The sequence below is a fragment of the Canariomyces notabilis genome (assembly GCF_033297395.1).
Source record: "Canariomyces notabilis strain CBS 508.74 unplaced genomic scaffold N656scaffold_15, whole genome shotgun sequence".
NCBI lineage: Eukaryota > Fungi > Ascomycota > Sordariomycetes > Sordariales > Chaetomiaceae > Canariomyces > Canariomyces notabilis.
This window is the reverse complement of record NW_027041837.1, coordinates 332,531-352,323: the sequence shown is the minus strand read 5'-3', so window position 1 is coordinate 352,323 and position 19,793 is coordinate 332,531. Positions and strand designations below refer to the sequence as shown.

The 19,793-nt window shown below is 55.6% G+C and overlaps 6 protein-coding genes across 6 annotated transcripts; 2 read left to right on the top strand and 4 right to left on the bottom strand.

Moving 5' to 3' along the window:
• Positions 1-6: 6 nt before the first annotated feature.
• On the bottom strand, positions 7-1,525 carry N656DRAFT_734032 (transferase-like protein). The gene is made up of 2 exons (XM_064812693.1): positions 1,305-1,525; positions 7-1,205 (listed from the first exon to the last, which is right to left on the bottom strand). Exons 1-2 carry the CDS (start codon positions 1,333-1,335, stop codon positions 310-312), a joined length of 927 nt encoding a protein of 308 aa, XP_064668954.1. The 5' UTR covers positions 1,336-1,525; the 3' UTR covers positions 7-309.
• A 183-nt stretch (positions 1,526-1,708) lies between these two features.
• N656DRAFT_780642 (uncharacterized protein) lies at positions 1,709-5,451 on the top strand. The gene is made up of 3 exons (XM_064815420.1): positions 1,709-2,094; positions 2,160-2,554; positions 2,612-5,451. The coding sequence occupies exons 1-3, from the start codon at positions 1,850-1,852 to the stop codon at positions 5,089-5,091; spliced, it is 3,120 nt and encodes a 1,039-aa protein (XP_064668953.1). The 5' UTR covers positions 1,709-1,849; the 3' UTR covers positions 5,092-5,451.
• Positions 5,452-6,264: 813 nt separating this feature from the next.
• On the bottom strand, positions 6,265-6,791 carry N656DRAFT_157977 (uncharacterized protein). Its single transcript, XM_064808700.1, has one exon. It carries the CDS (start codon positions 6,646-6,648, stop codon positions 6,307-6,309), a length of 342 nt encoding a protein of 113 aa, XP_064668952.1. The 5' UTR covers positions 6,649-6,791; the 3' UTR covers positions 6,265-6,306.
• Positions 6,792-8,233: 1,442 nt separating this feature from the next.
• Positions 8,234-9,790, top strand: N656DRAFT_790456 (MFS general substrate transporter; the record flags this gene model as incomplete). The annotated part of the gene is made up of 5 exons (XM_064816890.1): positions 8,234-8,419; positions 8,475-8,489; positions 8,553-8,958; positions 9,035-9,375; positions 9,458-9,790. The coding sequence occupies 5 exons, from the start codon at positions 8,234-8,236 to the stop codon at positions 9,788-9,790; spliced, it is 1,281 nt and encodes a 426-aa protein (XP_064668951.1).
• Positions 9,791-10,028: 238 nt separating this feature from the next.
• On the bottom strand, positions 10,029-11,341 carry N656DRAFT_157764 (carbohydrate-binding module family 1 protein). The gene is made up of 4 exons (XM_064808699.1): positions 11,245-11,341; positions 10,837-11,160; positions 10,513-10,771; positions 10,029-10,454 (listed from the first exon to the last, which is right to left on the bottom strand). The coding sequence occupies exons 2-4, from the start codon at positions 11,135-11,137 to the stop codon at positions 10,076-10,078; spliced, it is 939 nt and encodes a 312-aa protein (XP_064668950.1). The 5' UTR covers positions 11,138-11,160; positions 11,245-11,341; the 3' UTR covers positions 10,029-10,075.
• A 2,515-nt stretch (positions 11,342-13,856) lies between these two features.
• Positions 13,857-17,819, bottom strand: N656DRAFT_711981 (uncharacterized protein; the record flags this gene model as incomplete). The annotated part of the gene is made up of 3 exons (XM_064811779.1): positions 13,857-14,830; positions 14,885-15,843; positions 15,901-17,819. 3 exons carry the CDS (start codon positions 17,817-17,819, stop codon positions 13,857-13,859), a joined length of 3,852 nt encoding a protein of 1,283 aa, XP_064668949.1.
• Positions 17,820-19,793: the final 1,974 nt, after the last annotated feature.

The following is a 19,793-nucleotide window of genomic DNA, read 5'->3' as shown; positions in this document are numbered from 1 at the left end:
CGTTTGCTTTCTGATCTTTTGGTTTGTTGTCTCTTTCTACGTTTTGCTCTTCCCTGTTCTAGCGGCATACATGGATACCAAATGGATACTTGCATGCAATGCGATATGTGAACTTCTGACGTGTGCACAGTAAATAATGTTCCTGGTTGGAAAGATGGTTGAGTGATTTCATGGCAGTCATCTATGTTCCTCCTGCGCCAAGCTCTATCGATTATCTGGTATCGTCTATCAGCTACCCATCATCGACGCTTCCTCCGAAAAGAAGCGAGAATCAAAAGAGAATACCGCCGGATCCAAATCTAGACTCAATCATTCATCCCAAAACCCGGGGAAGAGATATTCTACCCTCTTCATCGCCTCGGGATCCCGTCCCGCCGGCTTGGTCATGAACTTGACCGCCCCCTGGACGGTCCCGGCCAGGTGCTTGGCCAGCACCAAGTCGCTGTTTTCCTGCTTGCACAGCTCATCGAGCACGGCGCCCACGAGGTGCTTTGCGTTCTCGCTGTTGGCCGCCATGTACTTCATGACCATGGCAACGTCGACGTCGTCGGTCGTGTGCCAGCAGTCGTAGTCGGTGGCCATGCAGATCATCTGGTAGGCCATCTCGGCCTCGCGCGCCAGCTTGGCCTCGGGCAGCGCGCTCATGTTGATGACGCTGCCGCCCCAGGCGCGGTACATGTTGCTCTCGGCGCGCGTGCTGAACTGGGGGCCCTCCATGCAGACCACGACGCCGCCGCGGTGCAGCTTGACGCCGTCGCCGCGCATGGCCGCCGCGCACTTGGCCACAACGTCCGCCAGCCCGGCGTCGAACGGGTCCGCGAACCCCACGTGGCCCACCACGCCGCCCTCGAAGAAGGTGAAGGGCCGCACCCCTTTTGTTCGGTCGATGATCTGGTCGGGGACGACAAAGTCCATAGGCCGGATCTCCTCCCGCAGCGACCCCACGGCCGAGAAGGCGATGATGGAGCGTACCCCTAGTGACCGCAGCGCGGCCATATTTGCGCGCGAGGGGATCTCATGCGGGGCTAGGTGGTGGTGCAGGCCATGCCTCGCGAGAAAGGCGACGGGGACGCCGTTGTGCTCGAGAATCAGGATGGGCGACGACGGGGCGCCCCAGGGGGTCATGGGCTGCAGGGCGGCCACGGGCGTGTAGCCCTCGATCTTGCCCAGCCCGGTGCCACCTATTACGGCGATGTGCACGGGTCCTGTTTAGCGATTAGACATGTTAGTGTAATTCGTAGCTCGCTCAGCTAAATAGAGTCTGGGTTGTGGTAGGGGGTTGGGTTGGGAAAGAAGGGACTCACTGTCGAAATGGTTCGGGAGGTCGATCGTCATGGTGGGTGATTGATGATTTCACTGAATTTCGGTCCTTTCAACGATCGGGACTCGAGAAACAAAGGTGGTGGAAGGGCCTTTACGGTTTTGTCTAAACTTGATGATTGGAACCCCTCGCTTCCTCGCTTCACCCGACTCACAGGCGCAATCGCGCAATTTACCCCGCCGTCGCGATGAAGTTGAATGTGGTGGGGTTCCTGGCCCCTGCCTAGTGCCTACACTCGGCTACACTGCTGCCCCACCATCACTTAAAGTTAGTGCAAATCTTTCCGTCCTTAGCGGGTCTCAGGCTATTAGTCAGCAGAGTGACCCACTGGAGGAACCTGATGGCTTCACTGACACGCAGTGGGGCATGTCCTATTCTTCAGCAACACAGCGTTCCATGATCTGTAGAATTTGCAAGCATCATCAGTTTGTTTCACTATGACTCGAAGGTTACGATTCTGCTCGGTGCTCCGACGGTAATATAGCGCATTCAATAGAATCAACAGTGGAACTTTCCGTCTGGGCAACCATGTCGTCCACCACGCAGCCTCCCGGTCCCGAAAATGAAACGGCTGAGACGGCCGAAATGGCTATTCCGGCACCGACGAGCGGTCGCCGGCCCTTGAGCGTCGAAGAGCTGTGCTTCACATCCGCCATGAGCTGTTTCGAGGGATGGCTCAAGCTAGACCCGGCTATCGGCCATCGCACCATGATATATGTCACCAAGTTCATTTCGAGAACGCTGGAAAAGACACACAATCTCAAAGACGTCAGGTATAAGACACGCAACCGGACCATTTACCCAAGATATCCTCCTCAAGCCCTAACACACTCGGCAGGGAGACTCTGTCTAGGAGCGTCGAGGTCTGGATATGGCTCACTCGAGACTTCGCTGCCGCCATCCCCAGCCTGACCACCAGGTCCATCGGGCCCTTGGCGAGTCTGAACGACCCCGACAAAGGGGTGACGCCGCAAGAGAGCACGGCGCTCATAACCAAGAATTACGGGTCGCTAAAGGACGACTTGCAGCTGCTTATCAAACTCATGCACATTGCCAGGAACCTTCTTGTCGTGCCAGAGCCTGAGATCCCACAGGACCTGTGTGCTGCCGCCCAGTTCGACCAGATGCTCTACCAGACCATCATCCTTTGCATCAACGTCACTAGTAAGGCTTACGATGGCGATGTTCTGGAGGAGTCTGCTCGGCTCAAGCTTACCGAGATCACTGAGCTGTGTATGTTGCGAGGTCCCCTTTGGTAGTTCATGCTGTTGATTTAACATGACGTTCCAGACAAGAAGCTGCTTGTGACATGTCTGCAGCAGGCGCACAATTGGATTGCCAAAAACGACAGGAACAAGATGGCCTTCTGGTCTACGGTTCTGTTTGATGATGAGGCCCTCGCCGACGATCCGGACGGCAGCGTTTACGGCGATTTCCGGCCAGATGTCGCCAAAACGGAGGTCCAGAACTGGTTCGAGCGGAACTCGAGGTTCTGCGACAAAGCAAGGCAACTGCTCTCTGAATATGAAGAGACCGTGGCAGCCAAGAAGCTTCCCCCAGGTCGCCTGCCCTGCATTTCCCCGCTAGCTTGGAACTGGCTGCCCGAGGGAACGGTGCGGGTGCGGGCAGACGACGTAAGCGATGACTCCAAGATCACACCTCAGTGGAAGGAGGACGAGCCCGACAAGTTCGAACAAGACAAGGCATACGGCCGCGTGTCGAGGGAAATTGATACCTGGTGGTTGAAGACGCGGGATCCCAATTACGACGACTGGGTCGTCCCGATGCCCACTGTTGAGTTCGCCCAGCAGAGAACCGAGAATTGCAAAGCCAATTTTGTCAACCGCTATGCCCACTCATATCGGACCGCTGAGCATGAGGGCTCTGTCCACTCTGCCGCCGAGGCACCGTTGCCAGAAGGCTCTGGGGAGGAGGACACCAAAGACGGTGGCCATTACGCCCACGATTACAACGACGACGTGATCGAGGAAGAAGACATCGACGATGACGATTCGTACGGCGAAGGCCCAATGAACGGCCTGCTGACCGATGTACCCAATATTCTCGACCCGAAACAGATTGAAGCGCTGCACATGATTGTTAAGTCCTGCATCCTGGACAATGCCGGTTTGTCATTGAGCAGAGCCGGAGAGAATCTTCAAAAGACGAGATGCAGGATGTTTCTGGCTCTCGAATGCGGGCGCAGCCTGCTGAGAGAGATCCTCGTCTTCATCGCCGTTTGGGAAAAGAGCGAGCAGTCCCTGATTTTCCAACTTACCACCCAGATTGTCGAAGCCATCCACCATAGCGCTCTGGTCCCGTATGCCTGGTCGTCTCTTCGTATCCCCAAGGATATCATCTCTCCCGCTCAGACTGTCCTCCTGAGGCTTGTTAACAACATGTTCCGCGCTCGGAACAACGACCCTCCGCCTGCCGACTCGAAAGAGCATCTACGGGATGTCAAGCTCCTCCATTTCCTGTTCATCCAGTTTCGCAGCCGAATCGTGCCCGAATGCGCGGCACTGTTGCATATCCAGGCGCAAATACGTAACAATTTATATGACCCGGCCGACTTTCCGGTTGACAGTTGGGACATGGAGCGCGCCAAGGACGGCATCCAGCAGTTCCTGGAGCTCTTGACAACCGTGATCGAGCTTCCGGAGACACGACAATACCTCATCGAATGGGAAGCCACTTACGAGCTCCTCGTGCTGCTCAAAGGCCTCGAAGCGGGCGTTCCCAAAAAACCCATGGTCGAGCTGCCGAACCGCTCGGCTAACCGTCAGCAACAACAGCAGCAGGCCGGCGGCAACAGCAATGGCAACGGTCACGACGATGACTACGACCATGGCTACGACTCGGAAGACCACCCTCTTGCTCCTGGCCGTCCGCTCGAAGAGGAGCCCGCGCACACATATCCCTGGGCCGGAATCAAGGGCCAAATTCTTCACATCTTGGCCGGTCTCCTCCAGCCGCCTGCCGGCCGCAGCGGCCCGGGCAATCCGGAGGTACAAAAACAAATCCTCCGCCACAACGGCGTCATTTGCCTGCTCAACTGCTGCGTCTACGACGACTACAACCGCTACGCCAGGGAGCGCGTGCAGATCTGTCTAAAATGGCTTATGGACGGCTCCGACGAGGCGAAAAAGTATTTGCACGAGCTGATCGCCATGTCACCGCCACCACCAAATCTGCGGCCCTCACAAGCGCCAACAACGACAGCCGCTGGGGCTGGAGAATCAACCGATGCTCAACAAACAACCACGCTGAGAATTGATGGCATTGCCGGCGAGGTCAAGGTCAGGGTGAAGTCGCCCGCCCTGAGGGGCACTCCCGCTACCCAAGCTAAATCGACTGCTGCCGTCCCTTCGTCGTCTTCTTCTGCTACTGGTAGGGCGCTACCACCGTTAGCAGCGGCTACGGCCGCTTCTACGATGACGGATATAGACCACCAGCACCATCACCATCGTCATCACCATCATCATCACCACCACCATCATCATCATCATCATGGACATGCTAGCAGCGCTAGTGGTGACGTTGCGACGGGTGCAAGCAGTATGGGCAATAATAATAACAATAATAACATCACCCTGCCGCCCATCCAGGCAGACATGTCGTCGGGCCAGGGCAACCGGAGCCGTCCCGAGGAACTCCTGCGCGATATTATCACGCTGGCGGACGAGGCGGCCAGGCTGGCGATGGGCAGGCGGCTGGATGGGGATGAGACTGAGGAGGAGGGGGATGGGGCGGAGGATGATTTCATGTAGACTGACCGGCTATCCGTAGGTCAGGGTTTGCATTCGTTCCGTCTTTTGCTGGCGTCGTTTTGCCTGTTAAGGGAGGGAAGAATGTCTGGATTTGGCCCTTAAGGAAGGGGTCTGTTTGCATGGCGCTGTTGGGAAAAAACTCTCTGGCTGTGTATAGTCTTTGGAGTATCAGGTAGTGAGATCAAAACAAGGCGTGGTGGAAGGGTGGTCTCATGCCCAACACTATTATGTAGTGGAGAACTACAAGGTGTATTGTACAGATAGCGTATAAGACTGGTGGAGGATTAAGGCACAGTGAACAAGTCATGAAATTCATAGGTTTAAAGTGGCGAATACAACCTGTTGTGAGGGACTATGGAGCTGGCCGCCCTTATTATCTGGGCAGTATTCTACTACCAAGACTTCGAGTGTCTCAATCCTAAATTCCTAGGCAAGTATTTCCCCTGATTTCACTGGCGGTCAAGTGCCATAAGGTACGTAGTTGAATAACGGTTGATACAACGGAGACAAACTTAGAACCGTTTCCTTTACATTCGATGAACGAGCAGTACTGGTGTGGCTTTGGTGTATCTGTTTCTACGGTAATCTTGGTGTGGAGGACTTGATTCACTTGTTGATAGGTGGCCAGGACGGTTCCAAGGCGGCCTGAAGAGAGTATTAGACTGTGCTGAGTATTTAAGTGAAGTCCCCCTTCCTAACTTTCACCCCCTACGGGTAGTAGTAGTACCATGGTGAAATCGTCGTAGTCACATAGCCACCCCCTCCACCCCAACTGTTGAGGCCCTCAGTTCGATTCACAGCGAGAATGATCCATAGCGACGACTGTCGCCGGCGCCGCGGGTGGCGAGGACCCAAATGGAAACAACAACAGCGGCAACAGGAACTCCAAGCCATGGAGACCAGTTCAAAAGCGGAGACGCTCCCGGAGGGTAAGCGCGGGTAGACAGAGGTGCTATTTGCACATACCCATATGGTGTCGGCACGGTTTGGTGCCTTCTGGGCTAAAAGGCAGCCCGCCTAGTTTGCTGTAGCGGCCGGGTACCCCGAACCGCTCTTGCCAACGTGGTCGCGCTTCCCAAACCGGTTTCCTACTTCACGTTGTCGCCTTCGTTGGATTAGAAGGACGAAACCCGGGCGCAAACATGCAGGTTAGCCACCTGTGTGACAGGCGGAGCTGTTTCAACCCAGATCACCTGCGAGAGGAATCTCCGCAGGTCAACAACAGCCGCAAAGGCTGCGTTGGGCCGGTGTTCTGCTGGGACCACGGACATCTCCTAATCGACCTATGTAGCCACAGTCCCAAGTGCATCCGTCCTCCGAGGGAGGACACCGTGCTGTCTCGCTATACGCGAGAGTGATATCGGGCTGAACGCCAAGGTCAAGTGGAGCAAATCCAACCTTAAGCAACGTGAGAAGCTTAGCCCTGTCGTCAAGGGCTTTATGAATGCCCGCTGTTTCAGGAAATACATCCTGGAATACCTCCAAGAGCCTGACGACCCGGATCTCGAATACAAGCGCCCGGTGATCCCAGAGAAGTGTTGCAATGGCTGCAACCATGAGCTTGGAGCGGTTCCTGTACTGGGTCCGCGTGAGAAGACCGGGGAGAGGGCTGGAACAGCCAGCACCGGGACTCCCAAAGCTCCGTCAGCACACGACCACGAACCTCAGCACAGCTAATCACTGTCGAGTCTCAAGAAGGCGTCACCCCATCGAGGAGGTTGCAAGAGTGGCGGAGCCAGTCATCAGACAGTTTTGGGGGTGTCGAGGATCTGGAGGCAGCAATAGCTGCGGGAGAGCTCTAAGGGACTTGGAGATGGATTTACCATCGTTTGTATTCAGAAAAACGCAAGCATCTTCTCTCCTCCCCCCGGCCCCCACAAAGTCTTGGAATTTGCCATTTGAGTCATAGTTACTCCCGCCGTTTACCCGCCTAGTTTTGCTGTAGCGGCCGGGTACCCCGAACCGCTCTTGGGGTCTATATACCCCTTGCGCAACCTCTCGAGACATGCTCGGCATCTTACCTCGACATGTTGAGAAGCTGTTGGGCCGTCTCTAAGAGGGCTTCGGGGATTGAAATGGGGATGGGAATGGGAAGAGGAGCGAGTTCAGTAAGGGGCGGCGCAGGCTGAAAGTCTCTTGGGGGCGCCGACTGCTTACCTCCTTTTCCCTAGCTGGGATATGCCGGTGGAAGAGAGAATTTGCCAGCGGCTTTCATGCTTTAGTTTTTTCATCCGGGCATCATTCTCCCGGATTTCGGCTCAAGCTCCTCGTCCATGTCATCGCCGTCCTCGTTTTGGCCGGTGGGAAGCTTTCGCTTGCGCACACCACGGAGGCAGCACAGGCCAGATCTGCTCTCCGTGTCGATAGAATGCTCGCTGCCAAGGGAGACTGGAAAGTATGCATCTCAAGACCTCAAAGAGGAAAGGTTATTGAAGGACGAAAGCCTTGAGATCCGTGATACAGGAAGCCAGGCGAAGAAACTGGACGGCATTCGAACACATACACCTACAGTTCTCTCGTTCTTTCCTCGAGCTCGACCCGATTCCTCCTCCTTCCAACCTGTCCGTACCTTCTCCTTTCAACCTGTCCGCACCTTCGCCTTCCAACTCATGCGGTCTTTCTCCTTCCAACTTGTGCACACCTTCTACTTCCAGCCTGTGCGTGTCTTCTCCTTCCAACCAGTGCGCAGTCTTAGCTAACAGTACTAATACCCTGGAGGCAGGAGACTTGGAAGCTGCCTATTTGCCTTTGTCGTTCACATGCAAATCTGATGGCCTCGAAGCCAGTCAATATTATATCTTGAATGCAACCTCACTCCAACCACACCCCAAAGATCACTTCCTTCCCATTCTTTCTCTCCTTCTTCAACCAACAGAAGCTCCACACCGTGAGCAGTACTGGCCAAGTTACGTCCGTATTGCCGTCTGCCCAAACCGCCCAACATGGGGTATACGAGCAGGGGCGTACCAACCCGCTGGCGCGATATAGAGCTGCTAGATGCCCAGAGAATGAAGTGTTCCGGGGCCATTCTCAGGGACTAGAACGCATGGGCAGAGCGACTCACTAGAGCCCTGCGAGAAACACGGTGCTGCCACGCCTTTTGTCCGAATCTGACGGCGAACCGTCCGGTTGTGGCAGTCCCATGTCAACAACACAAGCCGATGTTGATATCAACGTCGATGTCAATGCCGATGCCGATGGACCCTCACGGGCCGAGCCGTCGGAACAGGTCATAGAGGAGTGGAAGAAACCGCGTATCAATATCTTGCGGCTCGTTGCGGCGTTTTGGGCCTTCTTGATCAACGGCATGCACGATGCCTGCCTTGGGGTTTGTGCCCTCTGGAAGCCTGCCTCAGACGTTTTGAGCTGACAACCCCTCGCAGCCCCTGATTCCATATGTAAGATGAAGGCTTGGAGAACAGTTATGGTTGTTTGTTACTCTACGTTAAGCTATTTCACAGCTCGGAGCATATTACAACATCAACTACACGGTCGTCTCCCTCCTCGTTCTCTCGCCCTTCCTCGGATATCTAGCCGCAGCCCTGGTCAACAACCGCATGTTCCTACGGTTCGGCCGCCTCGGGGCTGCAACCATTGCACCAGGCGCGAGGCTGATCACCTACGCCGTCGTCGCCGCCCACCCTCCCTTCCCTGTCGTCATCGTCATGCTCGTCCTTGCCGGGTTTGGTAGCGGTCACCAGGATGCTAGCTATAACGCTTGGCTGGGTACCACGAATGGTGCAACCCACTTGTTGAGTTTCTTGCACGCATTCTACGGGCTTGGGGCTCTGCTGGCTCCCTTGATCGCGACGTCGATGATTGTCAAGGGGGGACTGATGTGGTATACATTTTTCTACTTGATGATGGGTTTTCGGATCCATGATGCTATGCACCTTAGCTCCCAAAGGCACCCCGTTGACTCTAATACAGATGGGGGCGCAAGCCTTGGAAATCCTGGTGGCCGCTCCGGCATTCTGGGATGAGGCAGGCGCTGCCCGGGGCACATCCTCTGAGGGCACGTTCAAAAGCAAGGGTGTGCTCCGGGAATCTACTCTCCAAAGACCAGCCGCTCGGGTGACCTGGCTGTGCGCCCTCTTTATGTTGGGCTACGTGGGCACGGAAGTCGCTCTAGGCGGCTGGATCACAACCTTCGCGCTCAAAGTACGAAAGGCCGACTCCTTCAGCAGCGGCATGGCGGCAATGGGCTTCTGGTTGGGCCTCGCCTTGGGCCGCTTCACCCTCGGCTTCATGACCAGCTGGCTCGGGGTACGACTAGCCGTGAGCGTTAGTTACTTCTACACATTACCCTACGTCCCGTACTGTACACCGCTCTCCCAACCCTTTACTCAGACTTGCTTCTTGCCAGATCTATCTCCCCTTAACAGTCGGATTCCAGCTCCTCTTCTGGCTGGCCCCGCAGTTCTACGTGTCCACCGTGGCCGTTGCGCTGGAAGGCTATTTCCTTGGGCCAATATTCCCCGCTGCCGTCATCGCCCTGTCCAACCTGCTCCCCGTCCGTCTGCACATCTCAGGCATCGGCTTTGCAGCCACTGCCGGGAAATCAGGCGGTTCCATCTTCCCTTTTGCAGTCGGGGCTATTGCGCAGGTCAAGGGGGTTGAGGTGTTGCAGCCGATCATAGTCGCTCTCGAGGCGGCGATTCTGGTTCTTTGGCTTTGCTTGCCTAAGTTACCAAAGTAGTACACCACTTGTTCACCCCGTCCTAATCGGCATATACTGGGATGGAAGAACCTCATCACCGTGTTCTTCACTTGATGTACGCACATATTCGCACACAAAGCCACCGCAGATTGAACGATCCATATGATCTTATTGCATATACACAAGTTTTATGTTCAAGTATGTACAAGAATCAACCTTGGTCCACCTGATCCTCCCCTCACTTCACCATCAGGACAGGTCTCCCGAGTCCCAAGTATTACTAGGACTAGTAATCTTCCCCCCCCCCCTTAGCACACCGTGTGCTTAGGGAAGGCATTGGCTGTACCACTGGTTAGACACCTTGCAGGTGCCCTGGGCGCAGGTGGTCGGGCCCGTCCAGCCCTGGCCGCCGCACTGGCCATACAGCGGCGCACCAGCACCGCTGCCGCCCGTCGGGGTGGATGTTGGCTGCTGCGCCGTGGTAGTCGGGCGGACCGAGGTGGCCAGGGTGGTGCTAGCGGGCGGGGAGTTGGCGCAGTTGATGACGGCGGGACCGGGGATGGGGTAGGCGCGCCCGCCGTTGTCGGGCCGGCCGCTGCTCCCGTAGATGGAGATGAGGATGCCCGGGTCCGAGGCGCTGTAGGCGCCGGGGAAGGAGACGGTTGAGGATGGGGTGAAGCTGCCTGAGCCGGTGACTTGGATTCTGTGAAGGGAGATGTTGGGTTAGCTTTGTGGGGGGAGAAAAATGAAGGAAGACGTACTGGGCACACTCCATGTAGAACTGGGCGCCGCCGGTGCTGCCGGCCGAGTGCAGGGCGATGAGCTCGACGCGCATCAGGTAGTGGCCCGGGGCGATGCACGAGGGCATGGTGAAGTAGTGCCAGCCGTTGTTGGCAATCATGGTGTCGACGGCCCAGGTGCCGCCGCTCAGGCCGGCCTCGGCGATCTTGAACCATTTCAGGCCCGTCGTGCCCGTCGTCGCGGCGTTGTCCACCTTGGCGAGGTAGACGATGATGGGGCCTGCATGGAAGGGTCAATGTTAAGGGGAATACAATAACTGGGTAAGGTTAGTAATTAGTACGCACCCTTGTGAGACGCAGCAATCGGGTTATCCGGGTCGTTGGGGCCGGACGGCCCGCCGATCTCGTGCTGCCACCAGGCGCCGACCCTCGCGCCGGCGGGGATGGTGAGGACCGTGTTGTCCTTGAGCTGGATGTTTGCGTTGCAGGCAAAGTTGGCGTCGTTGACGTTTTGGATGGGGCTGTTGCTGTAGGGCGCGCGTACGCCCTTGAGCTGCCCCTGGTCGACGCCGTTGACCGACACGCGCTGGAAGATGGCGTGGGCGCTGGCCGAGGCCGCCAGGCAGAGAACGCTTAAGGCCTTCATTGTGTCCGTCTGTTGGAGGTTATCTGAGGCGGTTGTCAGATCAGATGAAGACTGTTGGGGTGAAAGACGGGTTGAGGATCAGGGGGCAGACGGTTGGCTTTAAATACCTTATGTGATGTGGTGGTGGTCCGTCATCTCAGGGGCTCAACAACACCCCCTCTCATCATGCTGTCCTAACCTGGTTGACCCAAGCCGGACGAGGGTGGATCTTGGAATGCCAGTTCCAGGAGACCGGAACGATACTCCTATTCCATTTTCTCGACTTCCCGGATAGGGAATCCTCGGAAGCCCTACCGAGCGAGCCCATCCATGATGGTGAAACTATTCAAGCTATTGCAAGCTCTTGTCTAGTTGGTTGGACGGCACCCAGGGTGAAGCAAAGCGGCCTGGTTGTTGGTTGTTGGTCATGGGAACCCATACCCGGGCGTCCACACGTGCTTCTCTGCAGTTCTCTCTCGAGATTCCAGGAGCACGCTTTCCCCACAATCCCAGGAATGGTGTTGCACTGACGGGTCTTGGAGGTGCCCACGAGTGCGGATTGAGGCGATCGGAGTCGAACCCCCGAGAGGTAAACGTCCTCGGCCGCCGTGGCTCGTCTTGGAATAGGGGGCTTGGCATGTTTGAAGCTTAAAAGCGGAGATTGGCAAAAACAAAAATGTTTTGACACCAAAAACATGCACTAGGGATCTCGGGACACTATCCATTGTCTCCACGGGCGATGCAACTGCAAATCTCGCCAAGGCGGGACTGTCTCCATTGCTACCCGGAATCCGGGTTTGCCTTTTTTCGTGCCCAGGTTGTGTTGTTCCTGATTCTGATGAATGGAGCTTCCAGAGACTCGGAAATTAGCCTTGTGGGAACTTGAAGAAAGAAGGTTATTGCAAAGTCAAACGGCCGGCCTTGACGGAGGTTGAAAATAAAGGGATACTGAGTGGATCTACACCTGAGGTTAGATAGGCACGTATCTGGCATGGAAAGGGGCCCTCACTCGAAGTGTAGGTCCAAGACTGACAACCAACAAGGTAGCTTCGTGATTCCTGAACTACCGGTACTCATGAATCGGACTGCGGACGGGGCAATGATGCGGCAGCCTTCAAGTTGACCAAGGCAGCATGCAGCCAACTCGGTATTGTACCCGGTCTGCAACCCGCGGCACCCCAGATGTTCCCCCCTCTCGCCTCTCACGGCACTGCATTGCCGGATCCCGGAGCAGAAGCCTTATGTCTTTCTCCTTGGCTGGCACCAGGCGAGCATGCCAAAGATTGTACATATACAATACGACAGAGGTAATCGTCAGTCAAGAAGGTGGGTCGCGGCAAACTCCGAGTCTTGCACTGCAAGCTGAGGCAGGGCTCAGCTGGGTCGATGATACCGGCTGCTTTGCGGGGGGGCATTTCCATCTGTTGACGCATCGGATCCAAGATTGACGGCTTGACGGCGCTCAAGAACCGCGCGGCGGCCTCATGAAGCCGTCCGTTGCCCTTTTGAGTTTTGGGGCGCGATCAAGAAGGCTATCCGGTGACATGTCCGAACTCCAAAGAGGCCGCCGACACTGCAAAGACAGTGGTATTGTGATTGTTGGTTTCAGTCAACTGGTTCATTGGCTGCATTGAACTGAACGGGTCTGGGGGGGACAGAGCCATAATGCCGCTACTTGTCGACGTAACCATTGGGGAGGCGATCACAGTTGGAAGGGGGTTGGTGTTCTACGGGGTATAACGGGGAGCGGGGGGAGAGGGGATATAAGTGAGCTTCAGGGGAGTGTTCTAGCTTTACCTTCCTTGAAGGTATACCTAAACATCTCAAAAGTTTAAGGGCTAGCTGAGGGCTCGGACAAAGTTGGCTTATGTGTTGGGAACATGTTCGACGTCATTGAGTAGACAATCAATAATCACCCAGACTTCGATGAGGGCGAAATCGGCGGACCTAATGCCAACGACGTTTCGGCCAATATTCTCGAAAGAAACTTGAGTCCATGCATGTGTAAGACGATGTGTAGTTGGTAGAATTTGGAAGTTCCTAGCAAGCTGATGTGGACTGTTGAAGTAGGTAGTCCTGGCCTCTATCGAGGGAGACAATGGAAACCCCCTCCTCCACTGTAGTAATTATAGTAACTCTAGTTAGTGCTGACCTGGGGTCTTGCGTCCGTTATTCCCATCAATATTGACTGGATGCGATCAGATCAGGACCGGATAGATGCAAGCGAGCGAGATCAAGCGAGGTGGAAAAGAGGAGGGGGTTTTACTTATGTAGAAGCAACCAAAGCCCACCAGTCTACCAAATAACTTCCTGCCTGATACAGGTCCCTTTGACAGCGGCCTCTGAGCGAATACGTAGCACGCACCAACGGGTAGATTAACTGGAATGAGCACATCCCAGCCCAGTTATACCACGCACAATGTCCAGACAAATAAGATAGCCAGGTAGGTAGTTCAAAGGATATTTAACAATAACGACATGGTCTCAAGAGAACCGGCCCAAAAAGAATACTGAAGACCTCTTAATTGAAGAGGGTGGCATACGGTCCCCTCCTCGCTACCCGTCTGGAGCAGTGCTTAGGCTGTTGTGGTGAACATTCTATCTTGGCTTTCGGCATTCTTCAATTTTCCCTCCCATCCTATCCTTGATCTTTCCCTTCAAACTTTCGTTATCCTTCCGTTTCCTCTAAAATTTCCAAATTCAGTCCCCAAGACACAGATAGGAGCCTGCGTGGGTAGGGCTACTCCCGCGCAGGTCTGCTGTTGACACCCTCCCGGACAGCAGCCAAAATCAGCTCCTTGGCCTTCTCCACGCCTTCCTTAGTGCCGACCACCTCGATAGCCTCGCCCTTGGCCTGGTCACGGGGCACGGTGATCTTACAGCCGCTCTGCTTGCGGATCGAATTGACTTTGCTACCGCCCTGGCCGATGACATAGCGGTATGTCTTCGGATCCGGAAGAACAAGATAACCCGTGGCGGTTTGCTTGCCGGCCTGTTCAAGGGCCACCTCAATGGCCTTCTTCGCCTTCTCGACGTTTTCAGGTGAACCCCGGAGAACCCATGGAATCTCTCCTTCCTCGCCCGATGCGAGTTCCACAACCTTCCACGAGTGGGCGTCGGCAGCCGTCTCGGCCTCGTCGGTGATTAGCGGGAGCGGACCGCCATTCGCCCGCGTGCTGGTAGGGGCCGCCGGCTTGGGCGGAACGGGATGCCCCGCATGATCGACCGTGACGTGGTAGTCATTCCGGAGCCTCCTAAACATCTGCCCATTGCTAGACACGGCATGATGGAGAGCACGCGGGATCTGAATCGTCTCTCCTGGTTGATCTCTGACCAGGGACTCGATATGAGCCTTGGCCTTCTCAACGTCGGTCGACTGTCCGGCGATCTTGACGGCGGTCTGGCCGCTACCTTGGCGAGGAATGTCGATAGAGACCTTGAACTGAGATTCGAGACCTCGCTTGACTTCACCGCCACGGCCGATCAGGGACCTATGCTTCTCAACAGGCACTTCCAGAACTTCTGTGACCTGGCTTTCGCGCTCGGACACGATGGCCTGGATCTGGGCAATGATCTTGTCGACGACCTCGCTGCGGCCCTCTACCTTGATGGTGTTTCCATCGGCATCCTGCTTGGGGAACTGGACAGTGCGTGCAAGCTCCCGCCTATCATCAGAACCGCCTGCCTTGAGGACGATGTCACGCAGGTTTGAGCCTACATTGATTAGCGATCATGGTGAGAAAGTGTACTGCGCAATGGGCAGCTTACCGCCAGAACCGATGAGAGCCTTGTGGTACTTTCTGTCTACGTCGATCGTCTTGACCACAGTGTCCTCAAAAATGGCCTTCTTCTCCTCCAAAATCTTCTTAGCCGCGGCGACCTGCGTTTTAGTACCTTTAATCAAAATCTCCACCTCAGTGTCGGCAGAGTCTTTTGCGCTCGGAATGTCAATCTTGGCACCAGTAGACTGACGCAGCTCTTCCAAAGCAGCGCCGCCTGAGCCGATCAAAGAAGGGACCTGCTTCTGTTGGACAGTGACAGTGGCTGTGAAGGAGTTATCCCTCAAATATTGTACCAGCGACAGCAATTCGTCGCGCGCCTCATCGGCACCTCGCTTGGGGCCGCGGACGATAACTTCGTCGGCGGCTTGTTGACGGCGTGGCTTGCCGGCATCGCTGGCTGACTCGGCAACAGACTCGTCGTCCCTGGTGCTCTTTGTGCCACGGGGGAAGAAGATCAACACCTTGTACCGGGTCTGAAGGCGGTTGATTTGTGCGCCTTGGGCGCCGATGAGCTCGCGGTGGAACTTGGGGTCAATCTTTAAGACGTGAGTTGTCTCATCCTGTAGCTGACGAGCAAGAGCATTGATATGCGTCCTCGCCGCCTCAGCCTTGGCCTTTGGACCCTTCAGCTGGACTTTTCCGTCGTTGACCTGAATGTCGACGTCGAACTTCTCGCGTAGGTCCCGGATGTTGCTCCCCCCTTTACCGATTAGATGATTAGCAAACTTTTGAGGGAACTCAAATTCCAGAGTAAATCCTCGCTCCTTCTCGTCCTGCTTCTCTTGCTCAATGAAGTCCAAGCACTTGCTCGCGAGGGATTCCACGGCCGAGCTAGGACCGCGGATGTTGACCGTTGTGCCGACATTCGACACGCGAACTGGAATCTGATTGGCCGGCCGCTTTTCCTGTTCTTTCTTGATGAACTTCCGGAGTTTGTCATGGTACCTAGGAGAACTCTAGTTAGGAGATTTATCACATATTATGCAGGAAGGGTGAGCTTACTTCTGCGGCACTTCAATGGCTCTCGAGGAGAGAGACTCCTGCTGATTGATCAAGCTAGTTATGTAGGCCTGAGCGTCTTGCAGCCACTTTTGCATCTCCTTGAGCTCGTTTTGGGTGGGCTGGGATCGCGGAATCTGGTATGAGTCGGCGGCTGAAGTTCCCTCATACACCAAGAGGACAGGCGCATCTGCCTCCGAGGCTTCGGGTACAACCAGGCGAACGCCGTATTCCCGTCTGACCTGGGGAGTTACGTCGTTACGAATGTACTGATGAAAGAAGGGATCGACAGCAACAGTAGCCATGCGCGCTGGGGGGTGCGCGTCCACAAGGCCCTTGATTTCAGACTGGGCCCTGATGGCGTTCTTGCCGTCGCGCGAGTAGAGCTCCCATGGCAGGGCGCCTTCCTCAGAGAACGGTGTGTTAAAGTGCACATTATACAACTTCTCCAGCCGTTGTATCTCCCTCACTTGGCGGAGATAGCGAGTTACGTTGCGTGCGTGAGCTGCAGCACCACCCGGCGCTTGACGATGGAAGCGAGAGATGTCGATGTTGGAGCACTGCATATTCATGGCCAAGTCCATCGCTTTCTCCAAACCGGCCTGAACTTGGTCAGCCGGGCCGATGATGGTCACCATATCGTCGTCCTCGTCGGTTGGCATGACAATTGTGCATCCTGTCTCCTCGAAGAAGTCGTCCAGAGGGATGCCTCTCTCCCCAATGATGAATTGGTGACGTCCACGTTGGATGGAGAGCTGCTCCAACATCAGCTGCTCGCGGAGCTCCTGTGCACGCTTCTCAATGGCTTCGCGGGCGGCCTTGACTGCCTCGCGCTCGCCCGCCAGCTGAATGAAGCTCTCGGTCGCAGGAGCGAACTCCGGGCGCTGTCCAGGAGCCGGCACAGTTGGAGGTTGGGATGACCAGGCGTGATAAGGAGGTACCCGAACCTGGATCCCCTTGTCCTGCTCGAAACTGGTAATCGAGCTGTTCTTCGGGCCAGCGATGAAGGGATAAAACTCAACAGGTATCCCCTTCAGCCGCGTGGTGACGTTGGCTGCACGCTCGCCGGCGATCTTGAGGACAGCATTTCGGGCTGCGGCGGCCTCCTGAGAATTGCCTTCAATGATGACATCGATCAGACTATCATCATCCTCCTCCACGGGAGCCTGACCCTCTTCAATCTTGGGCATGTGAATCCGAGCGCCGGTCTTCTCCTGCAATGCCTTGATGGTAGAGCCGCCCTTGCCGATGATGTGGGCCCTGGCGGAACGAGGAATAGACACCTTGATGGAAAGCTTAGTGCCGATAAGAGTAATGAAGTCCTTCAACGCCTGTGTCGCGATCTCCTGCGGGCCAACTGCCTCCACCCTGACCTTACCATCGGGCTGAGTCATCACCTTGACCTGGGCACGCGACTTGCGATTGAAGTCCTTGACGATATCCGGCAGAGGCCGCTTCAACTGAGTACGAGGAAGCACGTGGTGAGGTTCGAGAAGCGTGTACTCAACGTTGCGTCCCGGAATGGAGAGATTCGGCGGGCCGCGCAGAGCCGGGGGAGTGGGCGTGGAGACGCCAGAAGGGGGCGTTGACGTCGGCGGAGTGCCATTGGCCGGGCTGGAGCCATTGGGCTTGCCGTTCACACCAGCCCGCGCAGCCCAGATAGGGGGAGCGGCCGAGGAGGGTTTGGGCGCTGCTCCCCCGAGTTCTGGGAACAGCTCGTGAGATCGGGTGGCCAAGCCCGCCGTGTCCTGGTTCTTCTGTTTTTCAGCTCCTTTGCTGGACGGCGACGCTGCTGCTTCGCTGCCGGATGGTTGAGAGGGCAGGTCCTCATCAACGGCATCCTCAACAGTGGCACGATGCGACATATGTTGTTGCAAGAGTTGGCTCGCAGCGGACTGCTCGGCGGTGGTATTATCGGCCATGATGACTGCTTATCGATGTCACTGTAAAAGATCGACAGGGCAGACTGCAATACGTCTTTTGGGTTCGAATCGAATCTATCCAGATTCAATGCCAACGTTAGGCCGGTGTGTCAGATCCTTGTGCCGGGTGTATTGAAGCACTGGGGATGCTGCTCTACGTGGCCAAACTTACGGCTTGATTGTCAAGCACTCGCACTCGCGATTATAAGTCCAATGAACTAAGAGGACCGTGAGCAACGGAAGTTTGTCTCGCACTCGGTTGCGGGGAGGAGAGTGTGCGCCACCGATGGTCAGCCGTGGACGGAAGAAGGAAAGCAAAGCCTGGGGAGCGTCGGCTCAGTGATCAGAACATTGCGCGCAGGGGAATTGTGCACGAAGTGTGGTTCTGGCAGTTATATAGGTAGAGGCGAACGGGAAAACAGGCCAAGGGCCGTGTCCTGGCAGCACAGAGAAAAGGCCAGACAAGCGGCGGAGTGAAGTTAAACTTTAAGGAGTAGAGTGGACTTTCTGGCAGCCTCCTAGAGCTTTCACCAAAAAAAATGTTCAGCAGCAATTGGAAGGCCTTGTCGGGTGGATCAGACTGTGCCCCGCAGAGGTTTTGCCGGCCCTGCAAACCTGTCAGACCGTTGCTTGTCACGAGTTATCAGCTGCCGGCCTCAAGCCGCCTCAACAATGGGTTTCTAGTCGAGTACATTCTTAGATCTGTCGGAAACCACCGCTTTGATTGAGTACTGTACTGTACAATACCTACTACCCTCCCTAGTTAGGATTGCGGGAGATCGACCATACCCTCACTTGTCGGTTTTGCGCCTGTGCCAAACGGAAGAATCCGTAATACCGATGACAAAATGAGGGCCGGGCTGTCCACATCTCTGGCTGTACGGAGTACACAACTTGGTAGGTAGGTACTCAACAGAGATGGAATCTGAGGCTGCCTGCGGCGACAGGAGAACGGTGAGGGTAACGGTTTAATGTCACCGGTGCAAAGGTGTGCCATGCAACGCCGGAAACCCAACCGTACGTAGTGCGATGTGCAGCGGCTGCAGGTACAGCAAGGACGTGCTGGGGATCTGGGGTAGTGAGCAACCCTAGCTTGGAGATATCGTGGTTTGACGTGCCGATTTTGCTGCCGTGCGGGGGTGGCTTCTGTTTCTCAAACTCTTTTTTGATGCCAAGTTTGCCTGTTCAACCTGGAAGGTTGGCGACAATGCATGTGCAATACATGTGTACGAGTTGACTCCTCTGAGGATGTATCCACGGCCCTTCAAATTCCCCCGCCTTCCAGCTCGTCCTACGATTCGGATCCTTGCTGGCTTCTGCGCCGGTTCTGGAAGGATGACCTTCATGAAGGAGAAGATGCCGCCGACTTGAGTTCACTGCTCTTGCATGTATGTAAACTGCCCACTGGGCCAGGACCTAAGGAAAGGATGAAGGTATACACAGACATCGAGCGAAGGCGCAAAACGGTAGAGGCAGCTGCAGAACAAGGTGTTCGTCCCATTGACACGCCATTGGGTTTCTCACCATTCGGGTTGCAGCACATGAAATGACCCTGGTCGACGGCCAAGGATATGGCCGCGTGTCTGTTCGGGAATGGCCACAGCACCGCGCCATCCAGATGATGTCCACTGGGGATTGGATCTGATTGCCTCTCACCAGATTGTGGCTTATCGTATTTGCAGGTCAGGGCAGGGTCTCAGGGAAAGAGTGCTCTAAGGTTCCATTAGGATAATCGATAAAGGAAGAGGGAACCTGAGTCTATTGCCAATCAACCGGTTCGAGGCCAGACCATGAAAGCACAGGCTTACAGTCCTCGAGACCAGTCATCGAGCAGGCCGGTACTGTACCTTGCATTACAGCTTCATGGCAAAGGCACTTGGTGATAGCCTTGAGAGATCTTGGTGTTGGTGTCCGTATCAAAGCCGGGATTGCAGGGCTAGGGTCAACGTCGAGATTTGAGAATGCGGTTACCGA

What these genes read in the sequence shown, in the direction of transcription:
- N656DRAFT_780642 (XM_064815420.1), top strand. Translation starts at nt 1,850, where the DNA reads ATGTCGTCCACCACGCAGCCTCCCGGTCCCGAAAATGAAACGGCTGAG. An exon ending in CACAATCTCAAAGACGTCAG is followed by an intron (nt 2,095 to 2,159) that starts GTATAAGACACG and finishes CACACTCGGCAG; the next exon opens with GGAGACTCTGTCTAGGAGCG. An exon ending in TACCGAGATCACTGAGCTGT is followed by an intron (nt 2,555 to 2,611) that starts GTATGTTGCGAG and finishes ATGACGTTCCAG; the next exon opens with ACAAGAAGCTGCTTGTGACA.
- N656DRAFT_734032 (XM_064812693.1), bottom strand. Translation starts at nt 1,335, where the DNA reads ATGACGATCGACCTCCCGAACCATTTCGACA. An exon ending in CCTCCCGAACCATTTCGACA is followed by an intron (nt 1,206 to 1,304) that starts GTGAGTCCCTTC and finishes ATCGCTAAACAG; the next exon opens with GACCCGTGCACATCGCCGTA.
- N656DRAFT_157764 (XM_064808699.1), bottom strand. Translation starts at nt 11,137, where the DNA reads ATGAAGGCCTTAAGCGTTCTCTGCCTGGCGGCCTCGGCCAGCGCCCAC. An exon ending in GATTGCTGCGTCTCACAAGG is followed by an intron (nt 10,772 to 10,836) that starts GTGCGTACTAAT and finishes CCTTCCATGCAG; the next exon opens with GCCCCATCATCGTCTACCTC. An exon ending in TTCTACATGGAGTGTGCCCA is followed by an intron (nt 10,455 to 10,512) that starts GTACGTCTTCCT and finishes CTCCCTTCACAG; the next exon opens with AATCCAAGTCACCGGCTCAG.
- N656DRAFT_157977 (XM_064808700.1), bottom strand. Translation starts at nt 6,648, where the DNA reads ATGGTTGCAGCCATTGCAACACTTCTCTGGGATCACCGGGCGCTTGTA.